Source organism: Sesamum indicum, linkage group LG15, assembly GCF_000512975.1.
Source record: "Sesamum indicum cultivar Zhongzhi No. 13 linkage group LG15, S_indicum_v1.0, whole genome shotgun sequence".
Lineage (NCBI taxonomy): Eukaryota > Viridiplantae > Streptophyta > Magnoliopsida > Lamiales > Pedaliaceae > Sesamum > Sesamum indicum.
Genome location: NC_026159.1, coordinates 2,231,462 through 2,251,948, shown reverse-complemented (window position 1 = coordinate 2,251,948; position 20,487 = coordinate 2,231,462). Strand labels below are relative to the sequence as shown.

At 35.8% G+C, this 20,487-nt stretch overlaps 4 protein-coding genes across 4 annotated transcripts in view; 2 read left to right on the top strand and 2 right to left on the bottom strand.

Annotated features, from left to right (window-relative positions):
* Positions 1–4,937, bottom strand: part of LOC105177638 (putative receptor-like protein kinase At5g39000) — a gene marked incomplete in the record, with an annotated part of 6,519 nt that extends 1,582 nt beyond the window's left edge. Inside the window, 7 exon segments of the mRNA XM_011100862.2 lie at positions 67–197; positions 678–933; positions 1,063–1,213; positions 1,300–1,537; positions 1,696–1,903; positions 2,000–2,118; positions 2,261–4,937. Of these exon segments, the coding sequence (XP_011099164.2) occupies positions 67–197; positions 678–933; positions 1,063–1,213; positions 1,300–1,537; positions 1,696–1,903; positions 2,000–2,118; positions 2,261–4,775 (3,618 nt within the window).
* Positions 7,473–7,977, top strand: LOC105177533 (60S ribosomal protein L39-3). Its single transcript, XM_011100725.2, has 2 exons — positions 7,473–7,493; positions 7,594–7,977. The coding sequence occupies exons 1-2, from the start codon at positions 7,491–7,493 to the stop codon at positions 7,744–7,746; spliced, it is 156 nt and encodes a 51-aa protein (XP_011099027.1). The 5' UTR covers positions 7,473–7,490; the 3' UTR covers positions 7,747–7,977.
* Positions 9,911–15,149, bottom strand: LOC105177532 (putative methylesterase 11, chloroplastic). The gene is made up of 5 exons (XM_011100724.2): positions 14,580–15,149; positions 13,204–13,440; positions 12,402–12,545; positions 11,042–11,173; positions 9,911–10,502 (listed from the first exon to the last, which is right to left on the bottom strand). The coding sequence occupies exons 1-5, from the start codon at positions 14,931–14,933 to the stop codon at positions 10,230–10,232; spliced, it is 1,140 nt and encodes a 379-aa protein (XP_011099026.1). The 5' UTR covers positions 14,934–15,149; the 3' UTR covers positions 9,911–10,229.
* The window catches only part of LOC105177531, a gene marked incomplete in the record, with an annotated part of 6,125 nt that continues 4,516 nt past the window's right edge, over positions 18,879–20,487 (top strand). The window contains 2 exon segments of the mRNA XM_011100723.2: positions 18,879–18,987; positions 20,095–20,487. Coding sequence (XP_011099025.1) covers positions 20,261–20,487 — 227 coding nt within the window.

The window sequence follows — 20,487 nt, the reverse complement described above, 5'->3', positions numbered from 1 at the left end:
TTAGGAGAATAAAATCTTTAGTTACAATCCTATTTTAGTAGAATGGATGAGTCCAGAAAAGGCCACCTTATAAACAGGACCAAATGAGCCTACTCCAACTTTATTTGAAGAGGAGAACCCACTGGTGGCCGTTACAATCGTATTCCAATCAAACTTTACCAATTTTATGTTCGGTTCAAAGACTTCTTCACAAGTTTCTGCAATTCTCAAACATTTTGCACTTGTCAGAAAATAACATTAATCATCAAGTAGTATTGCGTAAGTAATAGTAGATCACGAAAATTTTGAATACAAAAAAAACCAAAAGGAAATGTCTATGACTGTTACTGTGGGCATATAGATCTATACCAGAATAATAACAACTCTTTTGTTGGTTTTTATATTTAACACTATTCTAAAGAACTTAATATTTCTGAAAAAGAACTTGCATTATGTGCAGCGACCACATACTTTACAATATATCTATAATAATGTGAATGCCAAAATCCTTTCATGTTCATGAAGTGCAGTACTGAGGTAAAACAATCTACATGATGTGATGCCAAAATTGTTGAAACCAACACATAACATATGTCTAGAGATAAGAATTTAAGGCAGTAATTTGCAAATTCTATGCAAAATAAGTGAAATTGTTTCTAAAATTTTAAAATCTTTGCAGTGTGTCATCAAGTTCAAACCTTGCAACTGCGTCATGAATGTTGCATCACCATGTAGAAGATTGGCTGGAGGTGGTGGCTTTTGTGGCTCCACTACTAGCTCTTTGCCTTCCAACATTTTAATCACAGAATACGTATCTGGCCTGTGATTTGGTTCGTCTTGGGTGCATAAGAGACCAACTTGAATACATCTTAGAGCTTCTTCCACTGCAAATGCACCTGCAAGTGATTCGTCTACCATGTCCAGTGCCTTCCCTTCATTCCAGAGCTTCCATGCCTGAACAGTGCCAATTACAAAATTCACCATTCTATTATATGAATCTTTCACTAAGTGGTTCATTTCTAAGTTACCCACAAATACGTACATGGAGTACTAATAGTTGATCATTTACTTCACTATACTTACGTAGTCAAGAAGGACAAAGGGTTCCTGATTAGGTGTATGTTGGTTATGCCTCCTGCCACTAACCACTTCCAGCACAGTGATTCCAAAGCTATACACATCTGATTTAAAGGAAAATTTGCCATATCTGGCAGACTCTGGAGACATATAGCCACTGCGCACAGAAAACACAACTAATCCTGACAATGGAACAAACTAGAAAAGAGAAAGAGGGTGGGAGAGATGAATCCTGACACTTACTGTGTCCCAATAACTTGTGTGGTTTTCAGTTCAGATTGATTATCTGGTAAAGTCCTGGCAAAGGCAAAGTCAGATATTTTAGGATTCATCTCGGTGTCCAATAAAATGCTGCTGGTTTTGATATCTCTGTGAACTATTCTCATTCCTGAATCTTGATGAAGATAAGAAAGTCCTCGAGCAATCCCAATTATGATGTTGAAGCGTACTGGCCATTGAAGGAGGGGACGTTGATCTCCATCTACGAATAAAAGTATCATTAATCAATAATGCTAGTGGTTAGTATGTGATTAAATAAGGAAATGGGATTGTGGAATCTATTACTTGTTATCATTCATTTCTATTATTTTATGAATGTAGGGTGAGCGGTGATGAAGTAAAGAATCTCAAAACACCAACCTATAAAGGTATCTAGACTTTTGTTTTCCATGAATTCATATACCAGCAATTTTTCTTCTCTATAAATGCAGTAGCCAAGTAGTTTTACGATGTTTCGATGCATGATATTGTGAAGGAAAAATATCTCGGTGTTGAACTCCTTGCGGATGAGGATTGAAGATGATGAAGGCCTTTTAACTGCAACTGCATGTCCCGAAGGGCAAATAGCCTGTACAGGGAGTATAATTAACAGAAAGATGGATAACGGTCACCCTCATATCTGATTTAGGAAAATAGTAGAATGGATCAGTCCAGAAAAGATCACCTTATAAACAGGACCATATCTGCCTTGTCCAACTAATTGTGAAGAGGAGAATTGATTGGTGGCAGCTGCAACTTTACTCCAATCAAACTTGGGCAATTTGATGTTTTCTTTGCAGAATTCTTCATAAGGTTTTGTTTTCAGAAAACAACATTAATCATAAAGTAGTATCATAGATAAGAAATAGTAGATCATGAAAATTTGAAAACCAAAATACGGGGAAATGTTTTTTACTATCACTATGTGCATATAATAAATGTATACCTGATAATAAAAATTCCTTTTTCTTGGATGGTTTGAATCTGTTCCAAAATGCATCCCATGGCCAAAGTCGTGGTGGCTTATACGTTGTGGCTATTCTTCCAGATGAAAGCTCAGCAATAACCACTTTGCTGTTAGCTTGTTCTTTTCGAGGAGGTGTGAGATTCTGCACATCTGTAGAGGTCATTGTTAGCTGCCCTGTTTTAACAAATTGGTCAATTTTGTCATCACGTGGACCGATGTCAACAGAAAAACTTGATGTCTCATTAAACTTAAGAGGTTGTTTGCTTTCCTGTTGCTCAAGTGAAAACTCAAGTTGCAGCACAACTTGAGCCATTGTTGGTCGTTTCTTCGGTTCATCAAGCAAGCACCTTTCAGCAACCTCCACAAATGCCCTAAGGCTACTTTCTGAGATTTCACCCCTCAGACTTGAATCTACAATCTCATCAACTTTTCCATTACTGATGTTTTCTCGAGCCCACTTGGTCAAAATATACTCATCCTCAGGAACCATTAAATCCACTGCTGGTCTCCCACATAATACTTCGAAAAGCACCACCCCAAACGCATATGTGTCACTTTTCCTTGTTAGCTTACCAGTGCTCATATAATGTGCGTCCAAGTACCCCTTTGTGCCTTTAACTTTTGTGATAATGTGGCTTTCTGACGTGCTCCTGTCTTCCTGTTTTGCTAGGCCGAAATCTGAAACCTTAGCTACGAAATTTTCATCTAGCAAGATGTTTGAAGGCTTTACATCACGATGTATGATTCCTTGGCCCGTGTGGAGATAGTCTAGGCCCCGACCAGCTCCGATGCAAATATTAAGGCGTTGCTTCCAGGTCAGAGAAGGACAGTCATTGCTCTTCCTTTGAAGTCTGTAGAGGTGGTCAGACAGTGTCCCTCCAGCCATATAGTCATAAACAAGAATCATTTCTCCACGCTCATTGCAATAACCAATTAGAGAAACTAAATTAACATGTCTCAGTTCAGAAAGTGTTTCAATCTCTGTCAAAAACTCATGCGCCCCTTGCCTCGACTCCAACTTTAACCTCTTTACAGCCACAGTATTGTGCCCTTTATCAATCAGGCCTTTGTAGACTCGACCAAATCCTCCGCGTCCAATTAAGAGTGCGTCATTGAAGTTTCTGGTGGCTAATTGGATCTCAGCTAGTGAAAAACGGCGACAGAGTCGTTCAGCCCTGACCGATGGCTTGTTTTTCTCCTCAGTACTGCAAGCTTCCCAAATCTGCGGCAACTTATGGACAATAATATTCACCAGTGCAATCATAGCTACTGCAAAAGTTGCCATAGCATTTCTACGACCAAGAACCAAGAGTAAAGTTTGGATAATCCAGGATGGCGGATCCTGTTCTGGAGGCAAGGGATTTGGACTGGCAAGACTATTATCAGGGTTGCTCAACTTAAATACTTCAAATGCATCAAGCAGTCCCCTTCCATCTATGAGTTCATTATCCCACTGCAGTGAAATCAAGATATCGCGTTTATCCTCCCTCTTTTGGCCTCTCATCATCACTATGTAGTCCCTATACCGGGGGATGCTATTTTCATTGCTTTCCTTCGCTATGTCAATATTAGTCTGAGCAATAATTTCATTAATGAGAACCTTAAACACCACATCATCAGTTCCTGTAATCTTGATTCCTAGCTCCGAGAAATGAAGCCTTATCAAGTATCGGAATCCTACATCTACCGACACCCTCCAGGTCTCATTTCTGCTTTTATTTGCTTTTTTCATTGCCCAAGTCGGGAACACACCATCAAAATCTCCAGCAGACAGGACTGGATTCGGTTTAATGCTTAGCCGATGGACAATCTCAAGTGCAGTGTTGTGATCAACATGGATCAGAGACTTCTGACCAACCACTTGGACTCCAATATCTCCACCATCAAAGTAGGAAAGACCGGCCGGCACTGGGATAATCTCAATGCCATTTATAAAAGCATATGTACTATCCCTCGAGGGACTAGTTACAGGAGAAAATGTAAGGATGAGTTGCTCATTTTCTCGTATGTTTAGACAGAATTCCTTGGCAAAAGACTTGAGAGCAAGAGCATCAGCAGTAAGTGAAGCGCTGAAATTACTGAGCAAAGTAAAAGGTCCAGCTTCCACAGTAAAGAAGTCCCTCAACCCCTTAAAACCTCTATATGGAGACGGATTAAAGTGAAGGCGGATGATTTTCTGACCTGGGTTCAGTAGAAATGCATAGGAGAATTGGGAGAGAGAGATTCTTGCAGTGTTGTGGGGAACTGGATCAGCAGAGATCAACTTATGAATTGCAGTTGATGTGGTTGATGAGCCCTTCAGCTGTAGCAAGGAAGGAAGTTTTGGTTTAACGTCTCCCACCCATTCCCTGCCATTGAGTGCTGAAGAAGTACCAACTGAGCCGCTGTTAATAGAGACGTCGCCTGTGAAGTAAGTTGGAATATCACTAGCCCATATGTATGTGTTGAGGAAGCAGAGAAGTAGCAAAGCAATTGAAACTATATGCAGATTCATTCTTTTTTGGTGCTCAATTGTGAGTCATTGGAATTTGGGAAGTAGGAAAAATGTTCTGAGAGGACTTTGGTAGTCCACGCCCACACTTTCTAGGAAGAATGTTCCGAGAGGACTTTGGTAGTCCACGCCCACACTTTCCAGGCAATAGATACATAATCAACAGTGTTTTAAAAGTGTCGTGGCAATGACAATCAACTTAGAATCCTACGTCTGAATTTGTGTTGGGCTGCTGCTGTGGTCTTGCATATGGAAAACCAAGGTATGCTACAAAATTTGACCCCTAATATATTTGTTAGGTATCAATCCTTCATATACCAAGCCCAATAACAAAGAATCAAACTATTACATATTTTGATAGGGTTTGAAAACCCCTTATATAATAATTTTCGGTTATTATAATTTATAAATTTAAATAGTTACAGTAATAAAATTATAGAAAATATAAAACAGAATAAAAGAGAGTTAGAATACACAATGGTTTACATGAACAAGGCTCAAGTAGCCAGAACCAGTCAATGTAAATCCAAAGCCACAATCCAGACTCACGATTGCTTGAAACCACTGGGCCACAAAGGTTAAGGTCTTACAAGATTTGTTTAGCCACTAAGGTTAATTCACGAAGAATTTTAAGGAACACAAAAGGAGATTAAAGAGAGCAGAAGGGTTTTAGGTTTTGAACATGAACGAGACTGAAGCCAACAATATATAGTGGTATAGCCCATTTAATTCCAAAATAGAATTGAGGAAGAATGGCGCCAGAAAGAAGAAGAATAGAGAGAAGACGAGAGAAACAATGAGGCCGGGGTAAGGGATTAGGATAATGACAAAGAGAGGAAGAGACAGGCCATATAAAAAAGGGGCAAAGTGGGTAACCCTAGTGGATGAAGTCAGGGGATGGGCTAGGGCCAGGTGCACGTGGGCCAAGCATAATGAGGCGGACCAATCCCAACCATGCAGGGAGATGGGCTGGGCCTAAGAGATTTGGGCCACAATTTTTAACAATATTAAAATAGATTCTTCTGAAATTTATTATAATTACAAATATCTCCTATTTTTTGGAATATAAATACCCCTTAAATTACAAATACCTCCTTGTAACATCTTATTGTAGGAAAGTATTTGTTAGTATATTTATAATTCTAGAGGAGCATTTGTAATTTTTCGAACAACGAGAAGATATTTATAATTACAACAAACTTTAAAAGAACCGCTTATAATTTACCATGTATAAAAAGTATCTATTTTTTCTGAATTGAAGTGTAAACATATAATAAAATGAAAAATAAATATTTGATCTTCTATATGTTAACATTCTTTATTATTTAAATTGCAAATGCCACGCGTTTATTCATATATATATATTTTAATTATCTATCTATTTTCATATATCTACACTCCATTAAGGGTGCTCATGGTGCGATTTTATTTTTTTAAAGAAAATATTATTAAATTGTGTTGTCATTGATGGTTTTATAGAATAATTTTTAAATTGTCACTTTTAAAATCAAAATCAAAGATGTAATTTTCGGTGGTTTGGCGGTTGTAATAGTTATAATAAAAATAAGAAATCGAGACTAATAAAAATAAAAAAATAAAATGAATATTTGTATGTAACAATCAAGAAAGACCAACATTATCCACTATAAACCACCAACACGCTCCACAACTTTAAGTAGATTAAAATATATGTACATATATAGTAATCCAACAAAAAAATACTTAATCCAGCAAAGGCCAAGGGTCGATTATGAACATATTAAATATTATATTAATAAAGCATACCAAATTTAGTTGTATCCTTAATCAATATTTGATAAATAGTAGTAGGTAATACTCTTGGTAATGAAGATTCCATGCAAATTAGTCGTATATGTCCGTTGAGGTTGCACAAAAGTTTGATCCTTTCAATTATGAAAACGACAAAATCATTATCAATATATTTAATAAATATTTAAAAGCATAGGACAAAAAAAAAGACAGAAAGACAGAATAAAGAAAAAATGTGGTAAGAGAGAAAAGAAAGGAGGAAGAGGTGGAGAAAAAAAAATATGGGAGTAAAAATAAATGAAAAATTGGGACAATCATCAAATGAGCTTAAAGAGCTAAGCATATTTTTTTTTATTATAAAGTCCAAATATAAATATTACAAAAATGAGATTTGTAATATGGATTTTTAATAATATATGAATTTTGGGCTTATATAATTTGAATATGAAATTAATTATTTTCTTAAATTATTACATATATATAATTTAAAAAATTAATTATATACTTAATGGTGCGATTCCGTTTTTTAGGGGTTTTTAAACTTTAATTTAAAATTATAATTTTAAAAATAACTCATAAAAAATGGTAAAATTGGATTTGATTGGGTGGGTTTAAATTTTTTTTATCAGCCCTGCATTCCGTAACTAATTAAGAAGCAGGTCGTTGTTTAAAACCTATAAATTAGAAACAAATAATCAACTAATTAAGCTGTTAAGAGCTTTGTAAATTGATAATGTATGCCATTAACGAAATTGGTAGGGTTTATTAATTTCTGGTTTTATAGCAAGACCTTTTTTTATTGCAAGAATTTTCTTTTATTTTCTATTTTCAATTTTTTTTATCATTATCAACCCATCTACATGTATAAAATAGGAGATTAGGGTTTACATTCGTCCCCTGCAGCAAACCCAGAGGAGGAGAGTTCTCAGCCGCTGCCGGAATTCAACCATGGTACACCCTGCCATTCTTGATGCATACTTTTTCCGTTTAACTCAGATGCTAAAAATGCATTCTTCTTGTGTGTGTGTGTGAATGTTGAACTATCTGGCAGCCGTCGCACAAGACTTTCATGATAAAGAAGAAGCTGGCGAAGAAGCAGAGGCAGAACAGGCCAATCCCATATTGGATCCGCATGCGCACTGACAACACCATCCGGTACAACGCCAAGCGCCGCCACTGGCGTCGCACCAAGCTCGGCTTCTAAGTTCTAACCATATGCTTTTTCAAGTCTTCATTTTGTCTTTATCCATTATGTCATGTTTTGTTGCGTTAGAAGTCAGTGATTTTGATTTTCTACGTAGTCGGAATTAGATAGCAGGTAATATGATTATCATGGTGTAAGACTTTGAATTGGGTTTTCTATTACTGTTATACTGTGCTCTCAATTGAAACCAGAAGTTGGTCTGGAGATAAGTGGGTTATTTCTCTTATTTCAGTTCGTATACGCTGTTCTGTTATTATTGACCAATGGATGTGCTCTGTAAATTGGTGCGCATGCTGTAGCTGTTTTCTTAGTGGTTGTCCCCATGATTTTGGCTAATGCATGAGCTCTGGTTATTAGGGAGAGTCCCCTGTCTAATGTGCCAAATGTCATTCTGGTTGCTTGTTTTTGTGTAAATTATTGAAGTTTGTGGATAATTTATGTTTAGTACCATAAATTATGTGGTTGAAGCTGTCGAGCCTGAATAGTGCCAACAAGTTAACTATAAAGTAAGCTTGATGTCTAGTTGCTAAGTATCTTAAAATTGAAGGTACTACCGGACGAACTTAGTTTGTCACTCCTCGAGAGACTAATCTTAGTGTATAATGTTGGTTTTTTTTTTTTGTGATTTGAGTGTTTGTCAAATCTAGTTAAACTTTGATGGTTCTTTGCATGATAGGTATAGCTAAAACAAACATGAGGATTTAGTTAGTGTTGCATATTATATTACTTGGGCTTCTATGGTGGCACTGTGTGTTTTCTTACTTAATCCCATTATGGGCATGAAGCAATTGCCAAGACTCTCTTGTGGAGGTGAGTTCAAGATGCCACATGTAGCCTCATTTGTTGTCTTTGTTATTCAGCTTGTTAACTTCTGTCATTAGAATATAGCATTGAAGATGTATGTCTGTTTTTATTTTTTAATTTTGTGACAAGGTTTCTGGTCAATTGTTCATCAATAAATAGATTATGGCAGTTGATTTCTTGCTTTATCATGTTTGTTCTAGTAGAATGTGGGTGGGGGTTTGTGGGCAACTAGGTTTGAACCTAGGATCCTCTCCTAGAAAGAGAATGATGCCAACTCAACCAAATGGATGATGGTTTGTTTTATCATGTTCGAACCCAAGATAAACCAGTGTATTGTGATGCGATTGCATTTCATTGGGCTGTGTATATCTAACCCTTTGATGGAGATTTAACCGCCAAATTCCTGTGGACCTGTTTATTGGTTTGGCAAATCCTAGCGTTAATAATTGCCTTGGTGCATGTAGTCAGTGCTGGTTCTGTTATTGTTATTTGGCTTAGTGTAGTGGGAGTGCCGGAAATGGTGGTTTACAAATGAGATGCTTTGATTTATATATATGAAGTGTGGAGGATTGGTGCACTTTTCTGCTTGGTTGAAGATACTCTATTGGTAGGTGTATCAACTTGATATGGAAATCTAGCATCGTTAGCAAAGAACTTGATGATATGATAAATCTTGGGGTATGAATGGTTGACTGCAGCGACGCTTAAGATTCGACTATGACACAACACGTAAATCCGATGACATGAAAGACTCACAGTTCAATACACTTCATTATTGATTTATCTTGATGGTCAAGCTTTTATTTTGTTTTCATTTCCAATTTTGGAAATGTGGGTTTTTTATTTTGTATATATTTCATGTGAAAACAAAAACAAAAGTATGGTTGATTTTGAATTAACTGAGTTGTTGTATTTTATGTTGCTAGTGTTGTTGAATTCAAATATATATTTTTATTAACTTAGAATTGTTAATATTATATCTAAGCGTTATTAACAAAAAATAATGTATAAGATTAATAGTCAAAGTTTTTTTCACATATTTCTAAATATATAAAACAATAATAAGTAAGATGAAACTGATAGGTAAAAATTTGTAAGAAGAATACAGATAACAAATTTTTGCTTCTTTATCACCGTTTTAAAAATATAAAAGGAAAATAAAACCAAACAAGGCGGTTCACATCTGTTTTAGTTTTCCTGCTCTGTATTGCACATTCAATGAGTGGTGGTATGCTGAGTAAACTTATATTATTTTCGCTTGGTTTTGAAACAAAGCTCTAAAAAGCCTACAACAATTGTGTTTAAAAGCTCTCGGAAGCCTCATCTTTTGTTTATAGTAGAAAAGATAGGGGAAGAGAAGTCAATGCTGTAAATTTGCAAGACAACTAAATGACCAACAATACACTTGAAGATACAAATCACACCTTAATCGATGAGTTTCAGAATTGATCAAACGGCTGCCTGATATGAGCGTTGAGCATCTAAATAACAAGAAATATTAAACTTCATGAAAAGCGTAAAATTTTTGCGTCTCATCTCAATAAATGCCAATCACCTGCAACAGCATCTCTGATGTAAGTTAAAACTCAGGATGCAGAAAATGTCTACCTTAATCTTCCAATATGTCAGCGGAACTGTGGAATAACAAGGCACTTGGAAAAGGATTTGTCTAACAAAAATTATGGAATCTTCGATATTTCCACTAATACTTTATGCAAGGCTTGAGGCTTTGAGAAAAATGGTGAGTGATCAGCACCTTTAAGACGGAAGACCTGCTCTGGAGGATTTTTGTTTATCATACATTCCTGCACAGCAACGGGTATAGCATTGTCTTCTAAAGTTTCAATATAAAACCTTCTTACAGACCCATGGTTCGCTTCAGAAAGAGAGAGCTTCTCCAGAACCGGCGAAAATGGTATTGGCCTCATTGAGACGGATGCCAATGCAACATCCTGGGAAAGGAATTTAACAAGGAATTAGCAAGTTCTAACAATCGCATGCATGTATTTATATATACTGACAAACTTTTTTTGGTTTCTTATGTGAAATGGTCCAAAGAGGCAAAACATGCAAAATTCTCAAAATCTGTCTGTGTCATTTTCAGTTCATGCAACCAGGACGTGGCAAACAACATTCTGTAGATAATTTTAGTTCACACTAATGAGATTCAACAGAAACATGTGCCTTAATCACTTTCTATAAACCCATTAATCAAAGAACTAATCCAATAGACTTCTTTCCTAGAGCATTATAAATATCAAGACTACGCATTAATGGTGTTTTAACTTCTGGAACCTAGAGACAACACCAAAGACCACATTTTATGGTTGAACTCCAGCCAAAACTGTTGCAAGATTCATCGACCTTAGTATTTTGTTGAACTTCCATGTGTGTCAGTTAATTAAGCGACGACCAAATAAAATACTGCAGTTGGTTTCTGTTTGTGTATGAACAAGACCATGTTACTTTAACTGTTCACAACACACAATACCTTGGCAGGGCTCTGGTTGAATAGCAAGTCCCTCAGGAGGGATTTGTCAAAATCAATAGCAGTTGGGGACTGGTTGTTCCCATTGGCATAAATAAAAACCTGAGCCTGGCGCATCAAGTCATTTGGTTCCACCTGAAATAACAATCATATTTCAGTTCTAATGTTCTATCACATCACACAAGGCAGCTATCTCTTCAACAACTGAACATTAAGGGCCCGTTTGGTTGTGTTTTCATTTTCATTTTCAGTTTTCAACAATTGGAAATGTGTAGAAATGCTTTATTGATTTTTGTGCGAAAATTGAGAATATGTTTGGATTAGTTGTTTTTAAATATAGGTATATAGGTGTGACAATGTTGAATATAGGTGTACATGTATTTTTGATGTGACAGATGACCAAATTGATTGAACATGTAAAATTATAAAATAATCAAAGTGAGTCTTGCCATTTGAAACAATTTTAATTGATTTGAAACAAGAAAAGACATGTTGACAAGATAAGACAAGTATGACAAACCTATGTGACCTATAATTTCAAAAAATTGAGAATTAAAATAGGAATGCATTCTCAATGAAAATGGCTTGACCAAACAAAATCCCAACTACCCACATACTGAAAAGTGAAAAAAATCTCATTGAAAACACAACCAAACACAACCTAAATCTCTCTCCAAACAATGAAATCACCATCATTCAGAATTACATTTCAATTTTACGTGGAAGGATCAGCGTTTAGCCTCAACAAATTCAGAAAACCAAGTGAAAACACAGAAATCAAACTCCTGCAACCGCAATATGGTTAAATGGCAGAGGTGAGTCTTAAACTCTGAAAATGAAACTTTGACCCACAGAATTCAGAATTACATTTCAAATTTTACGTGAAAGGACCAGGGTTTAGCCTGAATGAATTCACTTTTCTCCCGCCTTTTCACAGGCTCATAAACCAAGCAAAAACACAAAATTCTAAAATCCTGCAACTGCAACATGGTTAAATGGCAGAGGTGACTCTTAAAACTCTGAAAATGAAACTTTGACCCACAGAAAGAAATCATATTAATGCAATTTATATCTGAATTCAAGTCCACAGACTAATGAGACACACAGTTCACCAAACACCTCACTCAAAGATTCATTTGAATTCTAGGTAATCCTTGTCTTTTCCTTTTCCAAGAGCGCACAGAGAATGTCATCTCTACTATTCCACATTAGCAGTACAAACCAGAACAAACAATGTTTATTTGGCTCTACACTACGGCTGCTCAAAAGTTTAACTGAAGTTGACAGACTGGTTTTGTTAAATGAAATTACTTCTATCTACATGTCAACATTCGATACAGAACCAACCAGTTAGAAAACCAACCTTCTCAGAGAACATATCAAGGGCACTTTGTCCACTTGTCAACATAGCCGCAGCAAGAAAAACAGCTTTTGAAACTTTAGATGGAAACAGCTCCAAAGCATATGATATACATGCCCCGCCAAAATCATGTCCTACTAAAATTACCTACATGTATCAAGGACATAAGTAACAGGAAGTCATATCTTCACGTCCTTGGAGGAAACTTAGAAATAGAGTCACATGGAAACATGGCCATATAAATTGGGATCATGTTCACAAATAGAAGAAACTTTGAGCTAGAAACAATATATGCAGCTCTTAAGGTAACTTGCTTCTGGAAAGCTTAAACTACAGATAGTGCAATTAGACGACACTAAGAAGATGATTTTGAATAACTAATATTTACACTTTTGTGGGTGTAATCATAAAATTTCAAAGTGCTATGAGCCATTTTCCATGATGTAAATAAAGGGCATAATAAGCCCTTAGTACAAGTAAGTGGATAAACTGCAAAGACTACCACCACCTGCTAGTACTTCGGATATGGGATATGATTTAGCTAAAGAAATATATAACGAATGATGAAATTGCTGAAACAATTTCAAACCTTGAAGTGTACATGTATACAAAACCTGTAAACAGCTCAGACAAGAATTCACATGTATAGCACTATTCACCAATATATGTTAAAGGATAACAAGAAAATTTTCCATGAAAAAAACATTCCGCTCATCCTTAATTTTCAAAATTTAATTGAGAATGCAACATGCTGAAGAAAAGGTTCACATGGAAGATCATTAAATGGAACAACTGTAAAGGTAACCTTCTCTCCATCAGTGAGCTTTTCCAAAAACTCAGTCAATGGCTTCACATATTGGGAAAGACTTGTGATGCTATTTGTGTCAAACGAATGAATCCCTGAACCGGTCAAATCCACTGCTGTAACTTTGTATCCACCTTCTTCTAGAAGTGCAATAGTTTTATACCAGCACCAGGCACCAAAACCACCACCATGAACAAGTACAAAATGGCTAGTCTCTAGATTGTCAAGCTTGATATCCTGTCAATTAGTATAAATTGAATATCACGCAGGTAAAAGGAAGCAGATATATAGATCCAGAATGTTGGGCTGGAAGAAACAAGCAAACACAAATTCAGATAAAATAATAGCAGCGAGTGGAACAAATAACATTTAGTTCTTGGAAGCAAAAATGAGAGAATAGAGTATAAGGGAAAAATTACAAATGTTTTCAGGTTGGTTCATTCTCTATGACATTTAATTCATTTCTCTTTTTCTAATGGAGAGAGATCACAAAAATGAGAGAATCCTGAAGCTAGGAATTTAATCAACATGTAAGGATCAGGTAGCTAATAATGAAAAATCTCTTCACAACAATACACAAGATAGCGATTACCACATCTCCAGAACCTGTCAGCACCAGTTACAAGTTAGAATACTTCAAATGGGACCACCAATTAACAACTGACTTGGGTCCAATGTTAGCAATATAACAATCCAGACAATGAAAATATTCTCCAACAAGAGATCAGGGATGAGAAGGAAATAACACAGTTGCATTGCTAAATGTTGATTGACAGTCAAGAGTTAGAGAAAATAACCATGTCAATTGTCAAATTCCCTATAAATATGCAACTAATGCATGTACAGTGAACATATTTAACACTTCAGGGAGCTCCAGCATGAACAATAGAGAGAAGGTTGTAGAATACTTTTGGAAGTAAGGGAATTTTTCAGATTTACATTAGAAAACAAAAAGGATGTGTAGATACATCATAGCAATATGCTGAAGCGGGACTGCAATTCCTCAAACAAACATCAGTGTTAATGAATTATATATTAGATAACGGCAAGTGGAATTGTATATGTAAAGACCAAGACACCTATCAACAAAATTACATAAAATATATTCCTTATGTCTTTCTCCAATCTCCGCCAATCTAATAATGTAACACAAACTTCAATAAAGCTCTCAAGTTTTTCGACTTTACAGACAGACTTGATTATTGGGAAAAAGCTCGATCATAATAAAATACAAACCAAAATCCCAAACATAATAATTGCAACTCCAAGCCTGTTCATGATTCTAAAAAAAAAAACTCAACGAATCCAACGGACTAGCTAACAAAACACAGCAAAATCAACAAAAAATTAGAAACAGTCAAGTTAATAAACTATACCTGATTAACAAGCTGGTGTGGTTGAAGCAGAGGATCAGTGAGCGAGCGCGCTCTGGAGCTCGAGCTCCGAGGCAAAGCCTGATTCTTCTTCGAGTTCCCAGTCGGATACCTCAAAGACGTCGACCTATCAAACGGCGCCGTTCCGACGCCGCCGTTCTGCAGCTGCTGCTGGAAGAGAATCGCCGCCGCCAGCGCCCGCTCGTGAATTAGATTCTCCTCCTTCCTCGACGACCGAATCCTCGTCCACCGCTTGCTCCCGACGCCTCCATCCGCCGCCGCTGAGTGGTTTGTGATTCGCTTAGACGGTCTTCTCCTCGGAGTGGATCTGTCTCCGCGTGAGAAACATAAACCCATAGTTCGATTGCTGATAATCGATTACTGCTCCTATTCAATCATGGCATGCAAGTAGAGCTGCACGTATAGCGTCGTAGCAACACTCGTATACGCGCGTGTATCTATGAGTTGGATACGGAGTTAGAATTAGAGAGGAAAATGGAACTGTATTGGCACTTTACTGAACGCGGATGATGACGACGGAACAAAGAAAGCTCCTTCCATAAAAGGCGTAAGGGGGGCGGGTGGGGAGGTTATGCGTTAAGATCGTGGCGTGATTTTTGTGAGTATTTACAAAATAACCCCTGTAGTTTCTTATTTTATATATTTTGGCCCGAATCAAAAGTGATGTTTTGACCTTTTTCTATTTGGAAGCTGAATATCTTGTTTGATTTTTGTTGACTTCAAATCTTATTTTAAATTAGACAAAATTTCAAAAACATTTTGGAAAGTTAATAAGTAATTTATCTTTTATTATATTTATATCAAACCAAGTCAGATTTTTTTCATTTTCTTTCTATGTGGGTCAAACTTTATTTCATTCACAAAATAAAGTCTAAATACTCTTGACTTAATAAAAATCTTGAATTTGACTATTATTTTATGCAGCTATTTACTTATTTTTACAATAATAATGATGCGGGATTAATATATTAAATGTCGTATCTAGACATACGATCCCACCTTATTCTTAAACTGTAAACAGTTCTGTACCGGTGCTTTTCATTTCAAATAGTCATAACCTAATCCCAGTACCTCCAAAACCCTAAAATATATTGACTCATTGCGACCATCTTTCTCATTTTATGTGTTTGTGGTTCATACGAAATTATGCAATTATAAAAAATATATAATAGCCGTCATCCATACTTCAAGTACAACTTTTTTTGTTGTCGTAGCATTTCTTACTACATTAAACACTTTGTCATTACAATCTATCTAACTTAGACATTAAATGATTATTATCAGGATATTCCCAGTATAGTTTTGATGTCTTGTCTCGTAAGTTTTCTTTCAGGGTATTTGAGGCGCATTCAAAAAAAATAATCTACATTTATCACCGAACAACAAAAATCTTATTCGTAAAAATTATCAATTTGCGTCTAATTTTTGATTACTTAAATATATAGGGGTGTGATAATTAATTCTTTTTATTTGAAGCATCATATTTGATTAAAAAATACATAAAATAATTAGGGTGGGTATTTGTGGGCGGCTATGTGTATTTTATTAACAGAAGTGCGAATTAATTGGGAGGGTGTGGCAAGATATTTAATTAATAATTTTGGCGATCTGCCAGAGTTGACTTTGGGTCCAGTAAAAATATATGATTATGATTAAACGTGAAAGAAACAAGACGCTGCATGCCCCATTCACCTGGGGATTTGTAATTATAAATTAACTACTTCATTCCAAATATATAGATGCACAAACATTTTTCTTATTTAATACATAGGTCATAATTTAAATAAAAAAATTCAAAACCCATCTCATTGGTCAACAGCTGTGATATATTATTAGTTTTGAAATTCTCCACCCCACAAAATGGAAAAATAATGAAAAAAAAGTTAATAAATTGAATTTTTATATTCGTGTTGGGGTTGGTGCGCAAAATTTGCATAATTGGATAGCTAGTTCATGGCCCCATCAATTACGTCAGCCAAGTCGGATCTGGTTGCATCATGTGATTGGTGTATAATTAAGAAAAAGTGGTTGATTTGATTCGATCAGACTTGATTTGAAATGGGAAAAGTGGTGTGGTTTGGTTTGGAGCCCTCAACTTTTGAGGTGTATCATAAATGGCCCTCTAAGTTTCCTCTTGGTGAAGAAAGGGTGTAGGGAGGTGGAAAGTTGAAGTGGTTTTCAGTTCAAACTTAAATGCAAACCCACCCTCATACCTAAACTTCATTATTATTATATCAAATCTTACACCAGCCTTTCTCCTTACTTTCCACATTTGCCTCAACCTTTTGGGGTCCCCTAATTTCGGTGATGCGACTTTAGTTCTGATGTTATAATATTATTAAATGTAAATCACTTCTTCATCTCCACAAAAATATTACTCAAATCATAAAAATCATGTCGGATTTCCCTAATTGTAGAATTTCACATGAAATCAGGACATAAAGACCCTAATTTAATAAAGTGGATCAAGAACTTATTTAAAAATAAAAAATATGCTGAAGATAGGTCCGAATAATGAGTGCATTGAGTAGTCAGAGATTTGGGCTTATACAACGTACGATAATGGTACTAAACCATGATGATGATATACATGATGTACACATGATCCGAGTTTGCTCTTTTGCGAGTGAGAAATAGGGTGAGGGCAGAAGTACAGAGCATGGAAACGTAGGAATGAAACAAGAGGGAAAGATGAAAGTGTTGTAATTTTTGGACCACAGAGATTTGTTCATCTCTGCGGAATGATTTTAGTTTAGTAAACTAATGCTCCCACATGCGTTGCAGCACTGTAACGTCGTACATATAAATAGTAGTAGTTAAGGTTAATTGTGTTGTGGTCCAAAAATTGCGAGTAATTTAGAGTAATTAGAGGGTTCAAAGGCTAGGACCACATCCTCCTGTTAATATTTGCAACAAGTGTGTGGGTCATTATTCTCTCATGTTGATATAAGGAAATGGGGTGCTCGTGCCTCCAGAGTTGGAGTTATTGCTTTTCGACTTTGTTATTGCCTTATATTTCATTTTTTTTAAAATATAAAAATTTAAATATATTGACTATTAGTTCTCAAGACGAGAGACTTTTGAGCAATGCATATTTATATTTGAGTTTAATATTACTGATACTCTTGAAATTAATATTCGCTGTGGGGACACATTCTATCAATTTTCTTCAGAGTTATATCAAGATTCTGTATTGATCTGTCCAGAATGTCATTTTAAACACTAAATTCTATTTTTATATTTTTAATTTTTTTACAGTTGATATGATTTATAATATAATATATATATATTATTTGTTTTGTTTATGAGGGTAAGGACTTTGGTATTTACTAAGGGGAGCTGAGTGAGTGCTATATTTTAAATGTATTGGATATGTTATGTAAGAACTTAATAAATGTCCTTTTCATCATCAAAAGAAGCAAAGCATTCTATTGCAATAAATTTGGAAGTGGTGTTGGTTTTAGCCTTTATATTCCAGGCAGCATCAATGGAATTCGGGCTCCCCTCATTAAACGTACGTATTTAAGGATACATGTAATAGGCTGCATGTAATAATTGACGAGCGACTGTTGACTGTCCCAATTTGAAATATCCATTTAAGCCCAAATCTAGATTTACGGAATACACCAAAAATGTTTGGCTAAGTTGAAATTCTAACATCATAGTTTTGTAAAAATGTAATAACGCCACTCAAAAGGTTTGGATTAGTTCAATTGATGCTTGTGTCAGTAATGTTGTAAGATAATTAAAAATGAAAGACGAAGAGTTTGTGTTTATAAATATTCCCCAAGTGTAGGACAATACGTGAACTATTGATTTAAGATGGTCGTGTAGTTATCATCCGTCAGTATATACTCAGGTTTTTTGAGTCGAACTTTGGCCTGGTCGATACTGCCCCGATTAAGATTAGCGCAAATCTTGGGCAATTTTCGTGTTATTGAGAAGTTAGGGGGCCTTTTGTAATTTCAGATTATCATTAAGTAGCCCCTCCATCACTTGAAGTAAAATTATGCGAGCCACGTTTCAATTTAACAAAGGGCCAATATCAGCAACTAGTTGGGCCAATATAGTGTATGGACTGACACATTGGCCCAATAGACTTCAACAAGTTCAGAGCCTATTGTATAACATTATTGATTGGGCCAGCACTGAAAGAAGCCCAATTATCCGTATCCGCTGGAATTCCCCAACAACGTGAGACCGACAAAGGCCCGGGTCTGAGTTAAAATCGCTATTCCATAAAAGAAAGCTGTAAAAACGTGAGTTTGGTTATTAACATGGCCCGGATGTCCGGATCGGAGGCCCGGGGCCCGTACCTGAGTCTATACAAAATCAACGCTTACGCACTGCGGCGTCTGTCCGTGTTCCTCTGCCGAAACTTGACCCTGAGGTAAGCATCTTTGCGTGTTTCTGAGGTGTGTTAGTGTGTGTTTACGACTGAATTTATACCAACACCTGTATGTACGTATGCATCAATCGTCAATCTGAGGATTCACAGTCCTTTTATATCGTCTTGAGTGTACAGTTTACCATTGTTATTTGTGGATTTCGCTTTTGTAGATTGCTGTTGAATGGTATACGTGCACATAGCATTTCTTTTTTGTTGCTTATATCAAGTTGTTTCTTAATTCACTATCATTTCTTAAATCCTCTTCATTTGGTTGATGGTCTAGTTTTGCCTGAAAATTGGTGATGTAGTTATTCCTTCTTTCTTTTTTCTTATAGATATGATTATAACAGTATGTAAGAAGAATCTGAAGTGGAAAGGATAATTGATTGAATGTTGTGAAAAATAGATGGTCTTTTTTTAAATTGGTTAATTTAAAAGGATAAAGGTTTTGGAACCTTTTTTTAATGTAATAAGGAGGAGGATTTTCAGTTAAGAACTATTTATTTTGATTTTTTATCAAATGTTTCTTCTTACATGGTGCTGGTTTTTTATGGATAAAGATTTTTCTTCTTTTTTCGATGGATTACAATTTTCCTTTTCTCCTTGTCACTAGCGATTGGTGAAGATTTTGTTATGTGCAGAACTGTTTACACGTGTCGGTGTACTTTAAGCATTTATTTCAAAAATATTTATCCGCTTAGGATGATCGTCACCTATTTATCTTGATTACACTTCAAATGATTGTACTTTCTTCTGTTTTTTGGTATGAGGGGATGAATATGATTGCTTACTGTCGCATTGTGTCATTATGTATGGTTCTGCCTGTAACGAAGAGTGAGATTTTTATACGTGTTGTTTAATGTGATGCTTTCCTATTGGAATATTTTGCCTTTTCTCTGTTTTAGAAAATATTTGTGGGTATCCACTCATGAATGTGAAGGAGTCTTGTGTAACTGAATTGATGAGTCAATGTCCATTCTAATCTTGATGTCTGTTTTGCATGATTCCATGGTATTTCTATCAAATATTAAAAGTTTAAAATTCCCTTCAATTTTGTCTTTTCTTCTCATGGAAATTTTGTTTTGGTTTCTATTGCTTATGGTTCAGGTTTGATCTGTGCATTATGAAAAGCAAAGCAAATAAGATAAAGAGGGAAACTGGACGGACTTAAAAAAATTCATTGTTATAAAAACCAAGAAAATCCAAGAAAAAAGTTGCCAAGGATCTCCTGAAATATTTTTACTGTACTAGCATATGCCAGTAATAATCTACCATGGATATAGAACTACTGCAAAATCCTGCTGGAGGTAGTTCTAAGAGCAACCCAAGAAGGAGAAAGAAACGGAGAGCAAAAAAGAAGGCTATGGAACCACAAATCATGGAACAGATGGATGGTAATTTGGAAGCTTCGAATGATACAAGAGATACTAAATTATTCAATAATGAGGCAGAAACAAATCTTCTTGAGACAGATTTAACTGTGCAACCACTGGCAGAGTG

Bases quoted from the DNA above. Each gene is read 5' to 3' on its own strand.
- LOC105177532 (XM_011100724.2), bottom strand. From the start codon at position 14,933: ATGGGTTTATGTTTCTCACGCGGAGACAGATCCACTCCGAGGAGAAGA. The intron at 12,546-13,203 runs GTTACCTTTACA...TGATACATGTAG, and splicing joins AGCTCACTGATGGAGAGAAG to GTAATTTTAGTAGGACATGA. The intron at 10,503-11,041 runs GTATTGTGTGTT...TTCCTTTCCCAG, and splicing joins TCAACCAGAGCCCTGCCAAG to GATGTTGCATTGGCATCCGT.